The sequence below is a fragment of the Pterocles gutturalis genome, unplaced genomic scaffold, assembly GCF_000699245.1.
Source record: "Pterocles gutturalis isolate BGI_N339 unplaced genomic scaffold, ASM69924v1 Scaffold48181, whole genome shotgun sequence".
Taxonomy (NCBI): domain Eukaryota; kingdom Metazoa; phylum Chordata; class Aves; order Pterocliformes; family Pteroclidae; genus Pterocles; species Pterocles gutturalis.
Window position 1 is genome coordinate 678 of NW_010107221.1, and position 15,396 is coordinate 16,073.

Consider the following 15,396-nt stretch of genomic DNA (forward strand, 5'->3'; position numbering starts at 1 on the left):
TTCTGCATTAGACTCATTAAAAATACTTGCACACAATATACATTTTACATTGCCTTAGTTTTTAACTTCCTAACTTAATTCAGACTGAAATTTCCTCTCCAGCATTTTAGAGGTCCTAGGCAATGACTAATACAAAAATTATTTTTAATACTTGTTTATTAAAATACCTTGTTTCATGTTAGTTAAAACAGAGCCTGCACTATTTCAGATTATGCTGCCCTGAAAGGATTCTTTTCAACATTGCATAATCCATACATTTTGAACATATGAAGCATCACAAAATAAACATATGCACATTTACTTCCAAACAAATTCAATATGAATACAATATCTACAGTGCTTCAAAGTATACACGATTGATCTGCCATCACGGAGGAGATCAAAAATCTGAGATCAAAAGTCACACAGCACTGAAGAAAGCAAGCTACCTCTTCAATACTGAAGTTGTTTTAATCTAAAAGGGGGAAAGAAAAAAGAAGGAGGTCAGACTGAATAGTAACATGCAACATTAAGAACATTTAATTACTTGAGCAGTTTCTTAAACCTTAGTTTATGAGAGAGATCAGAGTTATGCGAGATAAAAATATTTTCTTGGTGATGTAAAGACAGACATGGAAATGTGAAGATTTCTAAAGTAACTGCTTGTACAAAGAAACCTAACTATTTTGTGCAAAATGCATTAAAACATATGTTAGCTATTTAGAAGTCAAAGGAGAAGTAGGTTTGTTGGTTTTTTTGGTTTTTTTTTAATAAGAAAACACCAAGACATAACTGCAGCTCAGTTCCAAAGGAATGGAAGGCAGAGTCCTGGGGAACGCCAGCCTTTCTGTTAGTACATGTTCATTCCCCTAAATACCTAGACTCCAGTCATTTTGCCATTAGGCCAGTTGGATGTGGTATTTCAAAAAATATGTTGAGACCTCTCCTTCAGTTAATATCAGATGGTCAACAGAAGCCAATGCAATGACTGTTCCACATTGGATGCACTTAAAGTTGACTAGGATCTGAATTAGAGACAGTTACTTATGTTTGTAGTTTACTTCAGATGTCTGAGCACAATGAAATTGCAGATCGTTCTTTTTCAAATTTCACATTTCTGTTGGCACTATGTTAAAGTCTCTAGTTTATAAAAATGTAACAGCACAGTCTAAATTCGGCAGACACGTGACTCAAGCATTGTTCTGCTTGCTTCACTGCTCCTTGCTCAAGCACAGAATTATCTTAAACATTAATGCCACACAATTAATCTATCTGAATCAGATCTTTCACTAATTATCAACAAACCAAAGCAGACTCAAAACATTCTGAAGCACAGTGCTGCTTCCAATGTCTTCAAGTAAAGTAGGCAAAGTAACGGAAATATGAATAACCACCTGCACTTGTTTAATTTTTAATTCCCATTCAAAATACCTTCCAAAAGTATCAGTCACCTTTAACTATCACCTCCATTAACTAGCAGAGTTGTGTATTTAGTGCCCTTTACCTTGAGAGGCTTCTATCCTAAAAGTAATTACCCTCTAGCTTAAGATGCCTAACATTTGTAATCTTTCCTCACTCTATTAAAAAAACTGATCAGTATTATATTATTTGTTTTATTCACAGAAATTGACTGATTCATATTTGCTGCAAATAGGTTCACTAGAATGACAACTCAAGTTGAGGTTTTTGGTTATCCACTGCAAAATTTGCAAGTGTTTAAGTAAACTTTCTGTTTACCTTCTCAAAAGCTCTTTGGCTGACAAGCCTGTGGTATCTGTATCACTAAGGCTGTCACTGCTGTCTTCAGTGTCTGAGCTGCTGTCTTTTTCTGATTTTTTGTTCTTGTGCTTTCCTTTGCTTTTCTGTTTCTTATGTTTCTTTTTCTGTAAAAGAAAGATAAATTAATCCCTTATTTCATTGTGAAAGACTTGGGTCTTTCTGAAAGGCAACAACAGGAAAAAGTTGATTTCAGTATAGACTCCAAGCTTAACTGAAACAGAACTGAAACTTAATTACTCTCTTCCACTACTCTGAATGAGCTAAAAATTATATACCAAAATCACCAATTTCATCCCAAGTGCTCATCCCCTGCACAAAACAGAATTTCATTATTATTATTTGTATACAAGCTATGAGTTATACATGCAGTTCTCAGATTATGCCCAACATCTTCAGCATGTAACATTAAACTACCTACAATATTGTGCCTACAGTCACATTGTGTATATGGAAAAAGCAGCACCCTAGTTGCATAATTTTCTGAAGTTCAGGTTTCAAAACCCCTAAGAAACTCAGTTGCTTAAGTTCTAGCCCCAGTATATCTATTCTCTACAACCTAGCATAAATAATAAAAAATTTTGACTGTCAGATCAAAGAATCAATAAACTGCTTATTTAAATTAAATACCTTTTCCTTTTTGTGTTTGTGTTCTCTCTTAGTCTTGTGTTTCTCTCTGTTCTTTTTATGTTTTTCTTTCTTACTAGGCCCAGGAAAACTTGCTGGCACCACTGGTTCTTGTTGCCAAGTAGGGCCTAAAGTGCAAAGCAAATGTGAAAATGAAAAAAAACCACACTATGACAAAAAAACAGTTATTTCACTATTAAATTCTATATTACTTTTAATCTAATACGATAAGTTGAAAAAAAAAAATCTAAGCTTTCAAATTGAAGTGAAATGTCTAAAACTCTTAACTGTAACCTTCCTACTGTAATTAAATTCCTTGCAATCTGTTATGAAAATAAATTCCAAGGCTGGTCCCGTACTTTCACTACAATTTTTTACCATTGCCTCTATAGAGCTACAACAAAACTGGTACACAGGCCAACACAGCATGGTAATAAATCATTTGTTGATGGCTATTTGACATAACACAGAAGTACCTACTCAAAAATATTTTTTTAAAAGAGAAATATTGTATATCTTACATACAACAATAATGTGCAGAATTTACACACTATAAGTCTGCAGAACCTACCAGAAGAAAAAGCTGGAGGCAACTTTGGTCCAAATTCTGCTGTTGCATCCAGTTCCTGCTTTGAAGCAGGCAACAAAGCAGTGCCAGGATCAGTTGTAGCAGCCGTATTCTCTATGAAAAAAACAAAAACTTCTTTATTTGAAAAGAAAACAAGGTAACACTTTTTCCAAGAAGTCCTGAAGAAAGCTAAAGGAGGCTGTTTAAAAACCTCTAAGCAAGCAAACTGATCAGCATCCTGTATCTCTGTGGACTGCTTTGGCCAACTGGATAGCTGACATTCTCAAACATGTCAACATACTGTTGTGGTTTGGATTTTTGTTTTTATGGGAATTTTTTGTTTGGTTTTTTTTGTTTTGGTTTTAATCAAAACTAACATTTTACACTATAAATATCAGTGCATGTGTTTGCTTTAATTTAGTAACACAGTACTACTTTTCCATTACTTAGAATGAAAACTCCACAAGACGTATAAAGCTAATAAACACTAAAAGTTAGATATTAACACAACCAACTGTAACAGTAAGTGCACGAAGTATTTCCATTGTAAGCTAAGTATATTGTACATTTTGTTAATTTAATTTTGTTAATTGAAAATATGGGAACTTTTTACAGCTCACTTACTGAATTTTACTAAGGCGTAGAGTAAAAGATTGGTCTTCTCCCTCTCTTGTGGAAGTATTCTGGTAACTTTTATAATTAGAATACAAATAAGTGCAACTTTTTGTATGTCTTAGTAAAACTATTTCAACATTTTACTTTACTGGAATTTCAGTATTTAGAGAGTGAATTTAATTATCAAATAAATGCAAAGTTATTTATTTCTGAATTTTCAACGATCCACCAGAAGACAATCATGATTTATCAATCTATCTTATAATTTAGCATAGCTATAAAAGTTTCCCTGTATTTCTCAGTGAAGTATGCCCTAACATTAGATGGTTTTCCCCCCCTCACAGTTTAACAAGCATATTCCGTAGGGCAGATTGCTTGTAAAATCTATGCAAGATGCATGGCAATGTAAGTAACAGTGTAACATGCAAGGCCTTATTCAGTGCTGTATTATTCACATTTTCTACATGTCCAGCTCCACCAATGCCAGATGATCTGCACAAGAGCATAGCACTGTCCTAGCAGTCCTGGAGTATTTGATTCATTAATGAAGCTTTTACAAGGTATTTAGAAAAGTGAATATCCATTAAATACTACCTGGTACATTAGATGAGGAACTGTCTGGTAGATCAACTTGATTGGTGGTTTCTGAATCTATTACTGAAGCAGTCGGTTGCTGTTCTTCATCACTCTCTTCTTCAGAGGAAGATGATTTTTCATCTGAGGAACTCACAAAGATGGCCTTAAATAAGTCCATGGATGGTCTGCTTTCTTCTTCCTGATCCTTGTCTTCATTAGCTACCTGCAAAACAGCAACAGAACAAACCATAAACACTAAAGAAACACAATCCCTCTCTGGTAAGTAAAAACTTTGAACATGCTGATGTGTATTTACAAAACACTCAAATATCACAATAGCTGTGAAATGCAGTCTTAGGAACTGCTAGTCCAAAATAGTAAAACTCTGAAATGCTGCCAAACTAAGACAATGTCCTGTAAAGGGCAGTGCAATTTGTGCTACACAGTTCAAAATAGATCCCAAGATATAAATTCTAATTAATTAATTTGAACTTCAGTCATACACTACTAAATTTAAGCAAAATGTCACCTTTCACCCGAAGTACGCACCCTCCTCCATTCAAAGCAGAAAAAAATCCATCCTGTGACCGTGGGCAAAGTGGGCGTAAGGGACTGAATTTATCTTTTCTCTTAAGCTGTTACTTCAAGTATAGTCATACTTGCTGTCCTTTTATACTGTAAACATTTTACATCTCAGAGTTATAACCTCTAAATTCTTCAAAATATAATCTCACGTCTCTGCTTATCTTGAGTTGGCTCTTCTGCAAACCGATCTGTATTAAATCAATTCATGTATTACCCAATCTTATTTCAGGGTTGTGAAGGTTTACAGCTATTCCTCTCTAAGTTCAAACACCATTGTAAACGCACCTCAGTGGGAAGAGTTTCACTTGGCCCGGTTCTACATTCTTCTGTTGCTGGCATTGGTGGCTGCTGCTGAGCATCAGCTTTTGATCTAGCAAGACTAATGAATTCACTGATAGAATCTTTTTTCTCCTTCTCTTTATCAGACACATCCCATCTTGAAGGTTTCTTTGGTTCTAAAAAAAGTCCCAAACATTCAAATCAGCTGCATGCCAAATTATCCTGCATTTCATGGCCTACCTGATTTTAAATTATTCTACTTCTTCAGTACAGTTCACCATTTTTCAAACCTTTCTAATGAATATCTGACCTATAAAGGTCTTCTACATGGAAGAAATTAGCATAATATCACTGACTTCAGTTTTTAATGTCACTGAAGTTATTTTCAGTTTCCTTGTTTGTTTGGGGTTTTTTGAATGGAAAAAAAAAAAATCAGGTGTTCTCCATGACAAAGATATGCATTTTCTATACTATTACCTCATGTATATCTAAATGAATAAAGTAACAAGAAACTTACTGTTGAGACTGTTATTCTGTTGGATTTTTTCATTTGTTGCTTGAGTTACAGATGTGGTGGGCTCAGGCAGAGTTAAGAAATTAAAGACAGAATACTTGTCTCGTTTCACTTTTGGTAACCCAACAATGGAAGAACTAGAGGGAAATAAAAATGTTCGTTGATAGTTGTTTTCAACACAGAAGAGGCCTCAAATCTACAACAAGCTGAAACAGCTAGAGTAGTCCTTAAAATGCATACTATTTTGTCAGAGGTCACCATGTCTAATGAGGCAAATAAAAACATTAGGCTGTTCTATATTACCTCTATCGACACAAAAAGAAAACATCAAGACAGATTTTCTGCAAACATATGAAGAACTCTGAATTTTCAAAAAGTGTTTAAAATATCAGTGTCAATCATCTTACTCAGGATATGGATCAGGAACATTAAATCTTTTACACAACAGCTTTTCAGGATGCCATTCAAACTTGTCTCTTGTGAGTTTGCCAAACATTTTCATCTTCACAGCAGCTTCCTTATCATCAAGATCATTCTGAAAAAGTCAAACATTTATAGCTGCTAAATAAGTAACAACTTACTAAATTGACTACTACTGTTGTAGGGCTAAGAACAGGACAGAAACATAAATATTTAAGTGTAGTTTAACAAATTGCTGCTTTGTATGTGGTTTTCAAAAGCTGGCAAAACAGAACGGCAACAAAACATTGACATTGTATGTACAAAAAAGTTTTAAAGAAAAATAATTTTGAAAGTCAGGGTTAAGGCAGCAGCTGCAGCTCCAATGTACTGTAAACAGCATATACCTCTTGGTCCCGAGGAACTTCAACTTTGTCAACATCATCTTCATATTTGGCCCGGGTAAACCTGGATGACAGTGTTGAACTTGAGGATTTGTAGAACATCGCTGCACGGAAGAACTCCTCTTGTTCCCTTCCTCGCTCCCATTCCGTCATACTTGGGTCTAAATAATCCTCCAATGTATCTACTATAAGATAAGGAGAGAAATGCTTAGCAGAGATTACAGCTTACTTAGATCTGACACTTTTCAAGCAAAAAATAAGATAATGAGCAAACCTCCCTGCAAGTATTTAATGAGTATTTACTTTAAGGATATTATTAATGTCATCTGTGTTATTCCTTGATAAGCAGATTTAATTTTTCAGGGTAGCAAGAATGACAGCATTTGCCAAATGCAAGATAGATATTTTAAACAATTTTACTTGTAGTGTTGACTCCTTACTCATTGCCCTCTAAGGAATATTCAAAATACTTAGATTAAGTATTTTAAGAGGTGTTTAAAACAAATAGTATAATCCAAAGCTCTAGCAAATAACTAAAGCACAGAACAAAAAAAAGTTAACCAGTGAGTAAGCCTGGCCAGGCTTTGGTAACGTCAAGGGGCTTCCTGGTGTACAAAGTGCCCACTGATAAACACAGAATTTGGACAGAGGTTTTTGTAAAATGTAGAGACCCTGTTTAAAGCAACAGGTTCAAATTTTCTCCTAGAAGGAACAGGAAAAAACACCAGCCAAGCAAAGACACTCTTACAAACAGACTCTTTAATCATTCAAATTATTTAAATATTTCCACATTTTCATTACTATGACTAAGGAGGCACTTAGTCATACGAGGATACTCAGATTTACACAAGGAAAACCCCACTCCTTAACAGAGGAACTACGGGTTCAAAGCTCAAGTAGTCTGTCCCAATGCAGTAACCAGAAGAGGCTACTGACCAGGAAATCTTTTTTCATATAGCGAAAAGTATTATTGAAAAAAATCCTAAACCAACAAAATTAGGTTTTTCACCTGATACAGTATGAAAAGAGGACATGAAGGGGGTTGGGTTTTTTTGGTTTTGAGTAAGAGCTCCATATGTATGCTGTGATTTTGCAGTCACAAATATTTCTGTAAACAAAACTGCCAGTGGCAGTTTGAGTATCCAAAGGACATAATGTAATACAAGTTTTGACAAATCTGAACTACTTCATTCACTTTAGTGTCCTTATCTCCTCTGGAAGTGCAGGGTACGGGGTTTGTTTTGATTTTTCCTGTCTTGTGTGGGAAAAGGCAAAAAATTGCTGTTCTACCGTGACCTGATAATCCTTCAGCCTTTATAGGATCTGTCAGTTTTACTACTCCAACAGAAACAAACTAAATGAAAATGTTTGTTCCATGCATAGTTTATGGTATTGGCCAAAGCTGAAGTCTACTTTGACAAATGAAAGACGGGAAACCCAAAAATACAGGCAATTAAGTAAAACATCCTGGAGAACTTAAATTCTGCTACAGCAGATAAGTATGAAAAGTAATCCCTAATATCAAGTCTTGCTGACACTTAATTACTGAGTGGTTTTCCTGAAGTCAACACAATTAAATATCAGTAAAAATTTATTTTACTATTGGCCCTAAAAAGTAGAGGGAGAAATGCTGTGGATTTCAGGAAGAGAGCTAATACTGAACATAAAATGCAACAGAACAAAAAAAGGGAAAGGAGGGGGGGGAGGAACCAAGAAATATTTTTTCAGAGCAAAATTAAAATGTCAGGATTAATCTCTTCAGTTACCTTTTTCTCCTTGTTTAAGACTTTTCACAAAACTTTCGTATCTTTTTTGTTTTTCTGGATTTTTTGCGAATGGTTTGAAGTCACTAGAACCAGCATTTGCAATCTGTCCTCCCAACAACATTCGCCATTTGTGAGAAGCATCATCCGGAGAGGCTGGCTGGAATCTGCTATTTCGTGACTGCTGAGGCAACAGTTTTGCTTTCATTTGTTGTTCAGCTGCTTGCTTCACTTCTTTGAGTCTTTCTCTGTCTTTCTCAGACAGGTATTCCAAAACAGAAGGAGACGGACCTAAAACCAAAAAAAAGCAGTACGAGATAAATTAAATGAAAAATTACTACAACTATTTCTGTCACCTTAGTGGAGGAAAAAAAGCCTACCACTATGCATATACATTCAGAGAAAATGTTCTTAAGCATCAATAAACAGTATAATGGTGGAGATGGCAGATAAAAAATTAGCCACTATTACATCTTTTATGCTATTTACCGTCTATTTACATATTACTTTGTAAACAATACTATTGTAGATACAAATGTGAAACACATTTACAAATTACTTTTTTTAGTGAATTTGCCTGCATTTCAGTGGAGCCTGATTTTTACCAGAAAAAAGAAACCTCACAGTGTACCATATTCCAAGTTCACAATAAGGCCACAAATAAATCCCAACCAAGACAAAAAAACACAATCCCACTGTCATGGTTTAAACCCAGTCAGCAGCCAAAAACACCGCACAGAAGCTTGCTCACCCTCCTCTGCCCTGGGAGATGGGGAGAGAATTGCAGGGGTAAAGGTAAGGAGACTTGTGGGTTGAGATACGGACAATTTAATAATGGAAAAAAAATTAAAATTATAATGATAATAATTCTAGAATATACAAACAAGTGATACACAGTACAACTGCTCACCACCCGCTGATCAAGGCCCTGCCTGTTCCCAGCTAACAATCTTAGAGCAGAGACAGTCCTGAAACTGCGATCCCAGAAGAGAGTGCCAGCTTCCCAGCTACCTCTCAGCTATATACTGAATATGATGTCAGATGATACGAAATACTCCACTGGCCATTGGATTTACCTCCCAGCTTCATGTGCACCAGCACACTAGCATAAAATAGGAAGTTTGACAACACACTGATGTTTTAGTTTTGCATTAAGCCCAGGATGTTTCCATGTTTTTCTCAGCACAATCCAAAACATAATCTCATACTACCTGCTATGAAGAAAATTAACTCTATCCCAGCCAAAACCAGCACATCCACACAAACTTTTCTTCTTTAAAAGATTTAAGCAAATGAAAATACAGGCAGATATGTCAACTGCAAAATGACCAGCTAATCCAAATTGATTTAATATTTTTCTATTAGAAAATAGTATTCAAGGCTAGACCAAATTTTTACTGTTACGTAAACAACCAGGGGACGTGAAACACAAGCAAACGTCTGGTCACATATATCAATACCTTTTAGACTAGTCTCTCCTAGTTGTTCTCTCCTCTGAGATGCATTCAAAGCATGCCTGCTTTGTTGTGTTGTGTCACTCCCAAGTTTTCCAGTCGATTCCTCTAATGCTTTCTGTAAAAGCTGGTTTTCATTCCCAGCTGCTATCACAGGTCGAAAGTAATGGACTGGTCTGTAACTTCTTGGCAGGTCAGGTGGTGGATAAATCTTGGTGGGGGGATGACAAAACAAAAATCCATTAAGAGAAAGATACAACTTTGTATTTAACACTTACACATGTGTTTCAGAAAAAGTAGCCTCAATCCAAAAAAACCTCAATTTACATTTCAGCAGTAGAAACAAATACTACAGGCTATTGATTCTTTTAGACCCAGTCAGCAAATGGCATTGTAATACAAACTTCGGGAACAAGTTGTTATATTGTTAATATGTAACAATTATGAAAAATAGGAAAACATGGACATCAAGCCACAGTAAAACTAACAAGAGTTTTAATATGCATATTATTTTAATATTTATATTTAATACAATATTTGAGAAAATTATCTTGGTATTGCTTAATAATTAATTTTTAAAAACAGATGTCACATGATATAATCAATTAAACTGTTGAGTACTTCTGTGCTTACTGCATTTTAATGTCTTTCAAAGTCCTCTTCCCTCATGTTCTTTGTTCAAGCTGTTACTTCAAAGTTTATCCCTATGCCTCCTATATGATGCAATTTTATATATGACACAAATGTTTTTCCTTTTGCTTCATTAGAAAGAGGACTATGTCACAGAATTCTGTTTGTCATTCTAATTTATGCAAATATACGAACAATGCAAACCTGTGAACAGGGCTAACAAATTAACTAGTCACCAAAGTAGTGAAGTGGATGAAGCATGGAGCCTAATTTTGATAGAACATTAAATATTACATCTGAAAGATACAGAAGCAAAAGATGTACATTTTTTTAATTTCAAAGTTAAATCAAACGATTAGTCCAACTTTATGCCAAATAACCGTGGATAGCGTGGAAGGCATTTGTTCAAAGCCAGTAAAGAGGCAAAGTTTAAACTCATCCAGGAGTCTGATAAATTTTAGGTTTGTATTGAATAGCCTCCAACGCAACAATTTTGCTCATTCAGCAATATTTATCGCTGACCAGAACTTTATTGCTAAGAACATAAAAACCATTGAGCAACAGGAAAGTCCATAGAGCTCACGTCAAATCGCTGATGTTATTTTTAATACAAAAATATCAATATCTGCTTACCTTGCTTGGAGCTGATGATTTTGATGACAAGGAAAAACCATCCAAGATTTTGCCTATATATTTAACTTCGCTTTCAGACCCTACAAAATGACCATAGAGTTGGTTAATATTTAAAACACATGTTTGGCAAAAAACATTTTTTTCTGAATATCTTCCATCTTGCAATATATTCTACAGAGCATAATTGTAGTTCTTTGTTTTCAATGCCTTTTATTTAAATTTAAGGTTTCTGAATCTGGATACAGCTAAACAACTACTACCAGAGAGATTGCTGAAGATGAACATGGCTAATGCTGTGGCAACAGGACCACAACTGTGCGCAACTGATGTCATGAGTGCTACTGAGTACAACTAACATCAACAGGTACTCTAGAATAACCACTACAGTTCTTCACATACTTAAAAGTTGCACTAAAAATAAAATGGTATCAAGATAAAATTTACAAATGTTATTTGAAAATACACAAGTAGATATATATAAAAAAATTCTCTTTGCAAGTATTGGGTCTTATTTTGTAGCCATGATTCACAATCATTTGTTTCCTTCAGTGGAACTGAATGCTGTATCTCATAAAGGAGCACATATTGTCCTCTTAAAAATATAATCTGGGGGTTTAGTCTTGATTGAGATTAGTGAAGGACTTTGGAAATTATTTCCAGATCTGGACACTTCAATGTAGACAGAAGAATAGGTGAAGTTTCAGATGTCAGGGCTAGAAGATACCAGTCAACTGAAAATTAAAATATTTGGAAAAGAGACGACAGTCATTTTTTTCCCCAAATACAAACTACACTAGCTCTCTAGATAGACCTACAGGTCTTACTTTTTTGGGATTTATACTGCTTAGGCGCTGTCCAGCCATACAAGCCATCTCCAGGTTCCTCATCTTTTAGAACTGTATCATATTTTGACAGTGTTTCAGTTGCATAAATGTCATCATCTTCCTCCTCTAAGGCTCCTACACCAAAAGCCTAAAATATAGTTTAAATAATGAGAATTCAAAAGCATAAAAATAACACTTTTAAGTCATATGTTAGAATACACCTACATGTATATCTATCCATCTATATTATATTACATGTCCTGTAAACATATATATACACAGGGAAAAATGTACAGCTTCACACAAAAAGTGCTATCAACTAGCATAAAAAAAAAAAACAAAAACAAAAACACTGAAGCAAACATATTCCACTCCCTCAGCAGGGAGGGACAGTGAATTTGGTCTGTACAGGATGACAGCAGTCTAATTTCACAAGGTAAAATTTGCAGTCTGACTAAGAGCAGGTTAAGTTCTCAAAAGGAAAAAATGTAAGTTAGCATGAAAATCAAACAAACTTAATTCCCAGAAATATAAATTGACAGTGCTTCTACATAAGAATTACAAATACCACGGAGGAGAAAAAAACCTCTCTAGTTAAGTAAAGTTGACCAAAAAAAAAAAAAAGTAAACTAAAACCATATTGAATATCAACTTTCTGTACTCAAAACACAAGAATTTTCTCCAACCAACTATTCAGAGTGAGGTATTTTGTAGTTCTCTTTAACAATAAGTTAAGGCATTTAAGAATTTTATGGATTTGCCCACATCGTCACACTAAGTAAAAAGCAAAAAAATCCCGTTCTCAAACCACACTCCAGACTTTTTTTACAATAACTGCACAGTCACCAGGTACCTTACAGAGAAGAAAAAATCAAGATGTATTTAGATTTTACTGCACTAATAATAAAATGCATTAAAAAAGGTCCTTACCTGACCCGTAATACCTAGTTTTCTCCCTTTACTATGCCTCAGATCACCAAGTAAATTGCTTGTGTCTTCAGAACCACCTGGGAAAAGATTCAGGTGTTCTCTTCCAGATGCACCAAACAAAGCTTGTGAGGGGTCCAAACCCTTATAGCCAAGTCCGTGCACATTCTCTTTTGGAGTCAAATCTACAGGCATTACATCTTTTGGTGCAAATGTCACATTCTCTGGCTGGTATTCATCCTCTTCATCCTTGGACAAAATAAAAGTATGTAGCAGCAAATATGATTAAAAGTTCTGTATGTTGAGCTTTTACAACATTTAGTTAACATGAGACTATGCAAGTTCACATTTCCTAAATGATATATTAAATATGTATGAACTACACCTGCTTAGGTAGCAAAAGAATAAATTCAGCTACATTAAAACCTTTCTTCACAATAAGCATAATAAATATTCATTAATACTTTTAACAAAACTTGCAACTGCACGTTAAAATACTCTTCAAAGACACCAAATAAGTTGTGTTGTTTTTTTTAAAGTGTGTTAGCACACATTCTTACATAGGTCAACAAACAACTTTTGCCTGTTTACCTCAGAACCCTCAGACATTCCAGGAGGTAACGCACAACCATATACTTTCACTGCAGGGTCTGTAAGAGACACAATAGCACTGTATTAAATTACTTCATTAAGTTCTTTATTAAATTTCTCTAAGATTGAAGAATCAGACCAAAGAAAAGGAGGCTTTAAAATAAACTTCCTAATCAGTGTATGAATGCTGACTTTCTATTAATGAGTTCAGGAACTCTGCTGAGCTTACCAGGTTTCTGCCTGTGTGGCTTTCTTTTGACTCGTGGACCAATTCCTTGTCCTTCTTTCCATCCCATTTTTCGTAACAGTTCAACCCCAATTGTTATTCTAAGGAAAAAAAAAAAGAAAAAAACCAACAACCCTCAAACCACATTTTTAATATTTCTTGAGAAATAATACACATACATACCATTTGAAATTATGTTTTTATACCCCACTTTAAAATCAAATCTGAATGTATCAACATTTGCATATAGACTACATCCCAGTTTGTAAATCTTTACCTGGTACAAGTCTGCACATACAGAAAAAAATCCAGTGGTGGCCACTTTGAAAGTGTAACACTGCAGATCTTTCAGTCTCTTGCATGGATTAGTGTGCTCAAATATTACTTTTCTAACCAATACAACACATTTAAGTATAAGGAAATGTTTGATTAACTTTTATTTAAATTTACTTACTTTGATGGTCCTATTAAATCATCAAATGCAGTGGTTCCTGGAATGGCAGCAACTGCTCCTGCAATCTGTCTAGCTTTCTCTTTTATTCGGTCTTTAGCTTTGGATGCAAAATCATCTGTTGTTGTAATATCTTTTGGTGCAATCCCAAATTCACTAAGATCCTGGAAAATATAGACAAAATGGAAAAATTTAGATTAAAAATATGTTTCCCCCAAATGTGTACTTACTGTAATGACAAAGGAAAGAAAACAGGATATAACCTTCTTATTGGCTAAATTTTTCAAGCTGTTTATACAGTTGCTTTTTCAATAACTTAAATGGTCATATTTTAAACAGCTTCAAAAGCATTTGTATTTTGTGATAAGGAAAGGGAAAGGGTTGAGTTCTGGGTTTTTTTAAATATTGAGATTACAGAAGCTTCCCAACTCAATCTATGAAACATCATGTAGGACCTAGCAATATAACACCGTATAAAAGAAGTAATTTTAAAGTTACTTCCCTTTTCGCTATTTAAGTTCTTTAGAAGAATTAGTTGCCTGAAGAACCTGCTGTCATGGCAACTACTTCCAAGAGATTTGTATTCCTTTCTAAATATACCTCTTCATCCATGAAGTCTTCTGGCCCAAGAACGGTTCTGTCTGCTCTCTTCTGCCGTGATGATACAAAAGCTGAAGGAGTCCATCCTTTAAAGAACGTAAATATGTAAGTAAGGTACTGTCAACTGCAACATAATTTTTGAAAACAATTCAAACACTTCAACCTTACATCTTAAGGATAGATCAAGGGAACACCTATCAAACCGCAGTCCAAAAACTCAAGAGGAAATATCTTCAACAATACTGATTCAACTATTTACAGCATAATGAATAGCAGAAAAAAAACCAAAACACTTAATGACAGTTGATTTGTTTTCACTTACATTAAATTATGGTAATCAACTAACCTTTCCCAGAAGAAAGAAAAATATCTAACCTTCCTTTGTGCCAACAGTGTTGAAGTAACCAGCAGAGAAACCACCAGTAAATGCTCCATGGAAACGCTGGTATCGTCCCTTTGCATCTTTAACAGTCTGTTCTTGAAGAGGAACTGGCTTTTTAAGTCGTTCACCTACAATCAGATAAATCAGAAACTAAGTCACAACACTGTATAAAGAACGGACTCTTGAGAAATTACAACACATCAGAGGAGTCCAAAACTGAAACAAAACACAAAAACTATAAACTTTGACATAAACATTTGTACCTTTTTAACAATATTTCTAGGAAATAAGAGGCACGGACTCAGGAGTCATAGCTGTACATAAATCCTTGGACAATGCCGAGTCCGTCTCACAAATGTAAGCGTAGGACGTTCACATTAGTATAACCACATACGCTTCAGCAGTTCTATTTACACTCTGCTTTTTTTTTGATACTTGAGGAAAGGACAGAAAGAAAGGCAGGTCCCCAGCGCCAACCAGAAGGGCGCCGGCACAAACCCTGGGGTACCCCAGGCCCACAGCCACACGCCGGAGAGCCGGTGCAGTGCTGAGAGGCGCTTTCCACACTCCTGCCGCCTGCAGCCTACCTTCCG

At 35.1% G+C, this 15,396-nt stretch overlaps 1 protein-coding gene across 1 annotated transcript; it reads right to left on the reverse strand.

The window, feature by feature from the left end:
• Window positions 1–432: 432 nt before the first annotated feature.
• On the reverse strand, window positions 433–14,931 carry GPATCH1 (G patch domain containing 1; the record flags this gene model as incomplete). Its single annotated transcript, XM_010088019.1, has 19 exons — window positions 433–454; window positions 1,717–1,862; window positions 2,386–2,510; window positions 2,954–3,064; window positions 4,160–4,364; window positions 5,012–5,181; window positions 5,523–5,656; window positions 5,927–6,054; window positions 6,326–6,507; window positions 8,089–8,376; window positions 9,546–9,750; window positions 10,803–10,882; window positions 11,627–11,774; window positions 12,557–12,802; window positions 13,145–13,203; window positions 13,374–13,471; window positions 13,825–13,985; window positions 14,422–14,507; window positions 14,797–14,931. Coding segments are annotated over 19 exons (2,729 nt in total), but the record flags the coding sequence as incomplete, so codon positions are not given.
• Window positions 14,932–15,396: the final 465 nt, after the last annotated feature.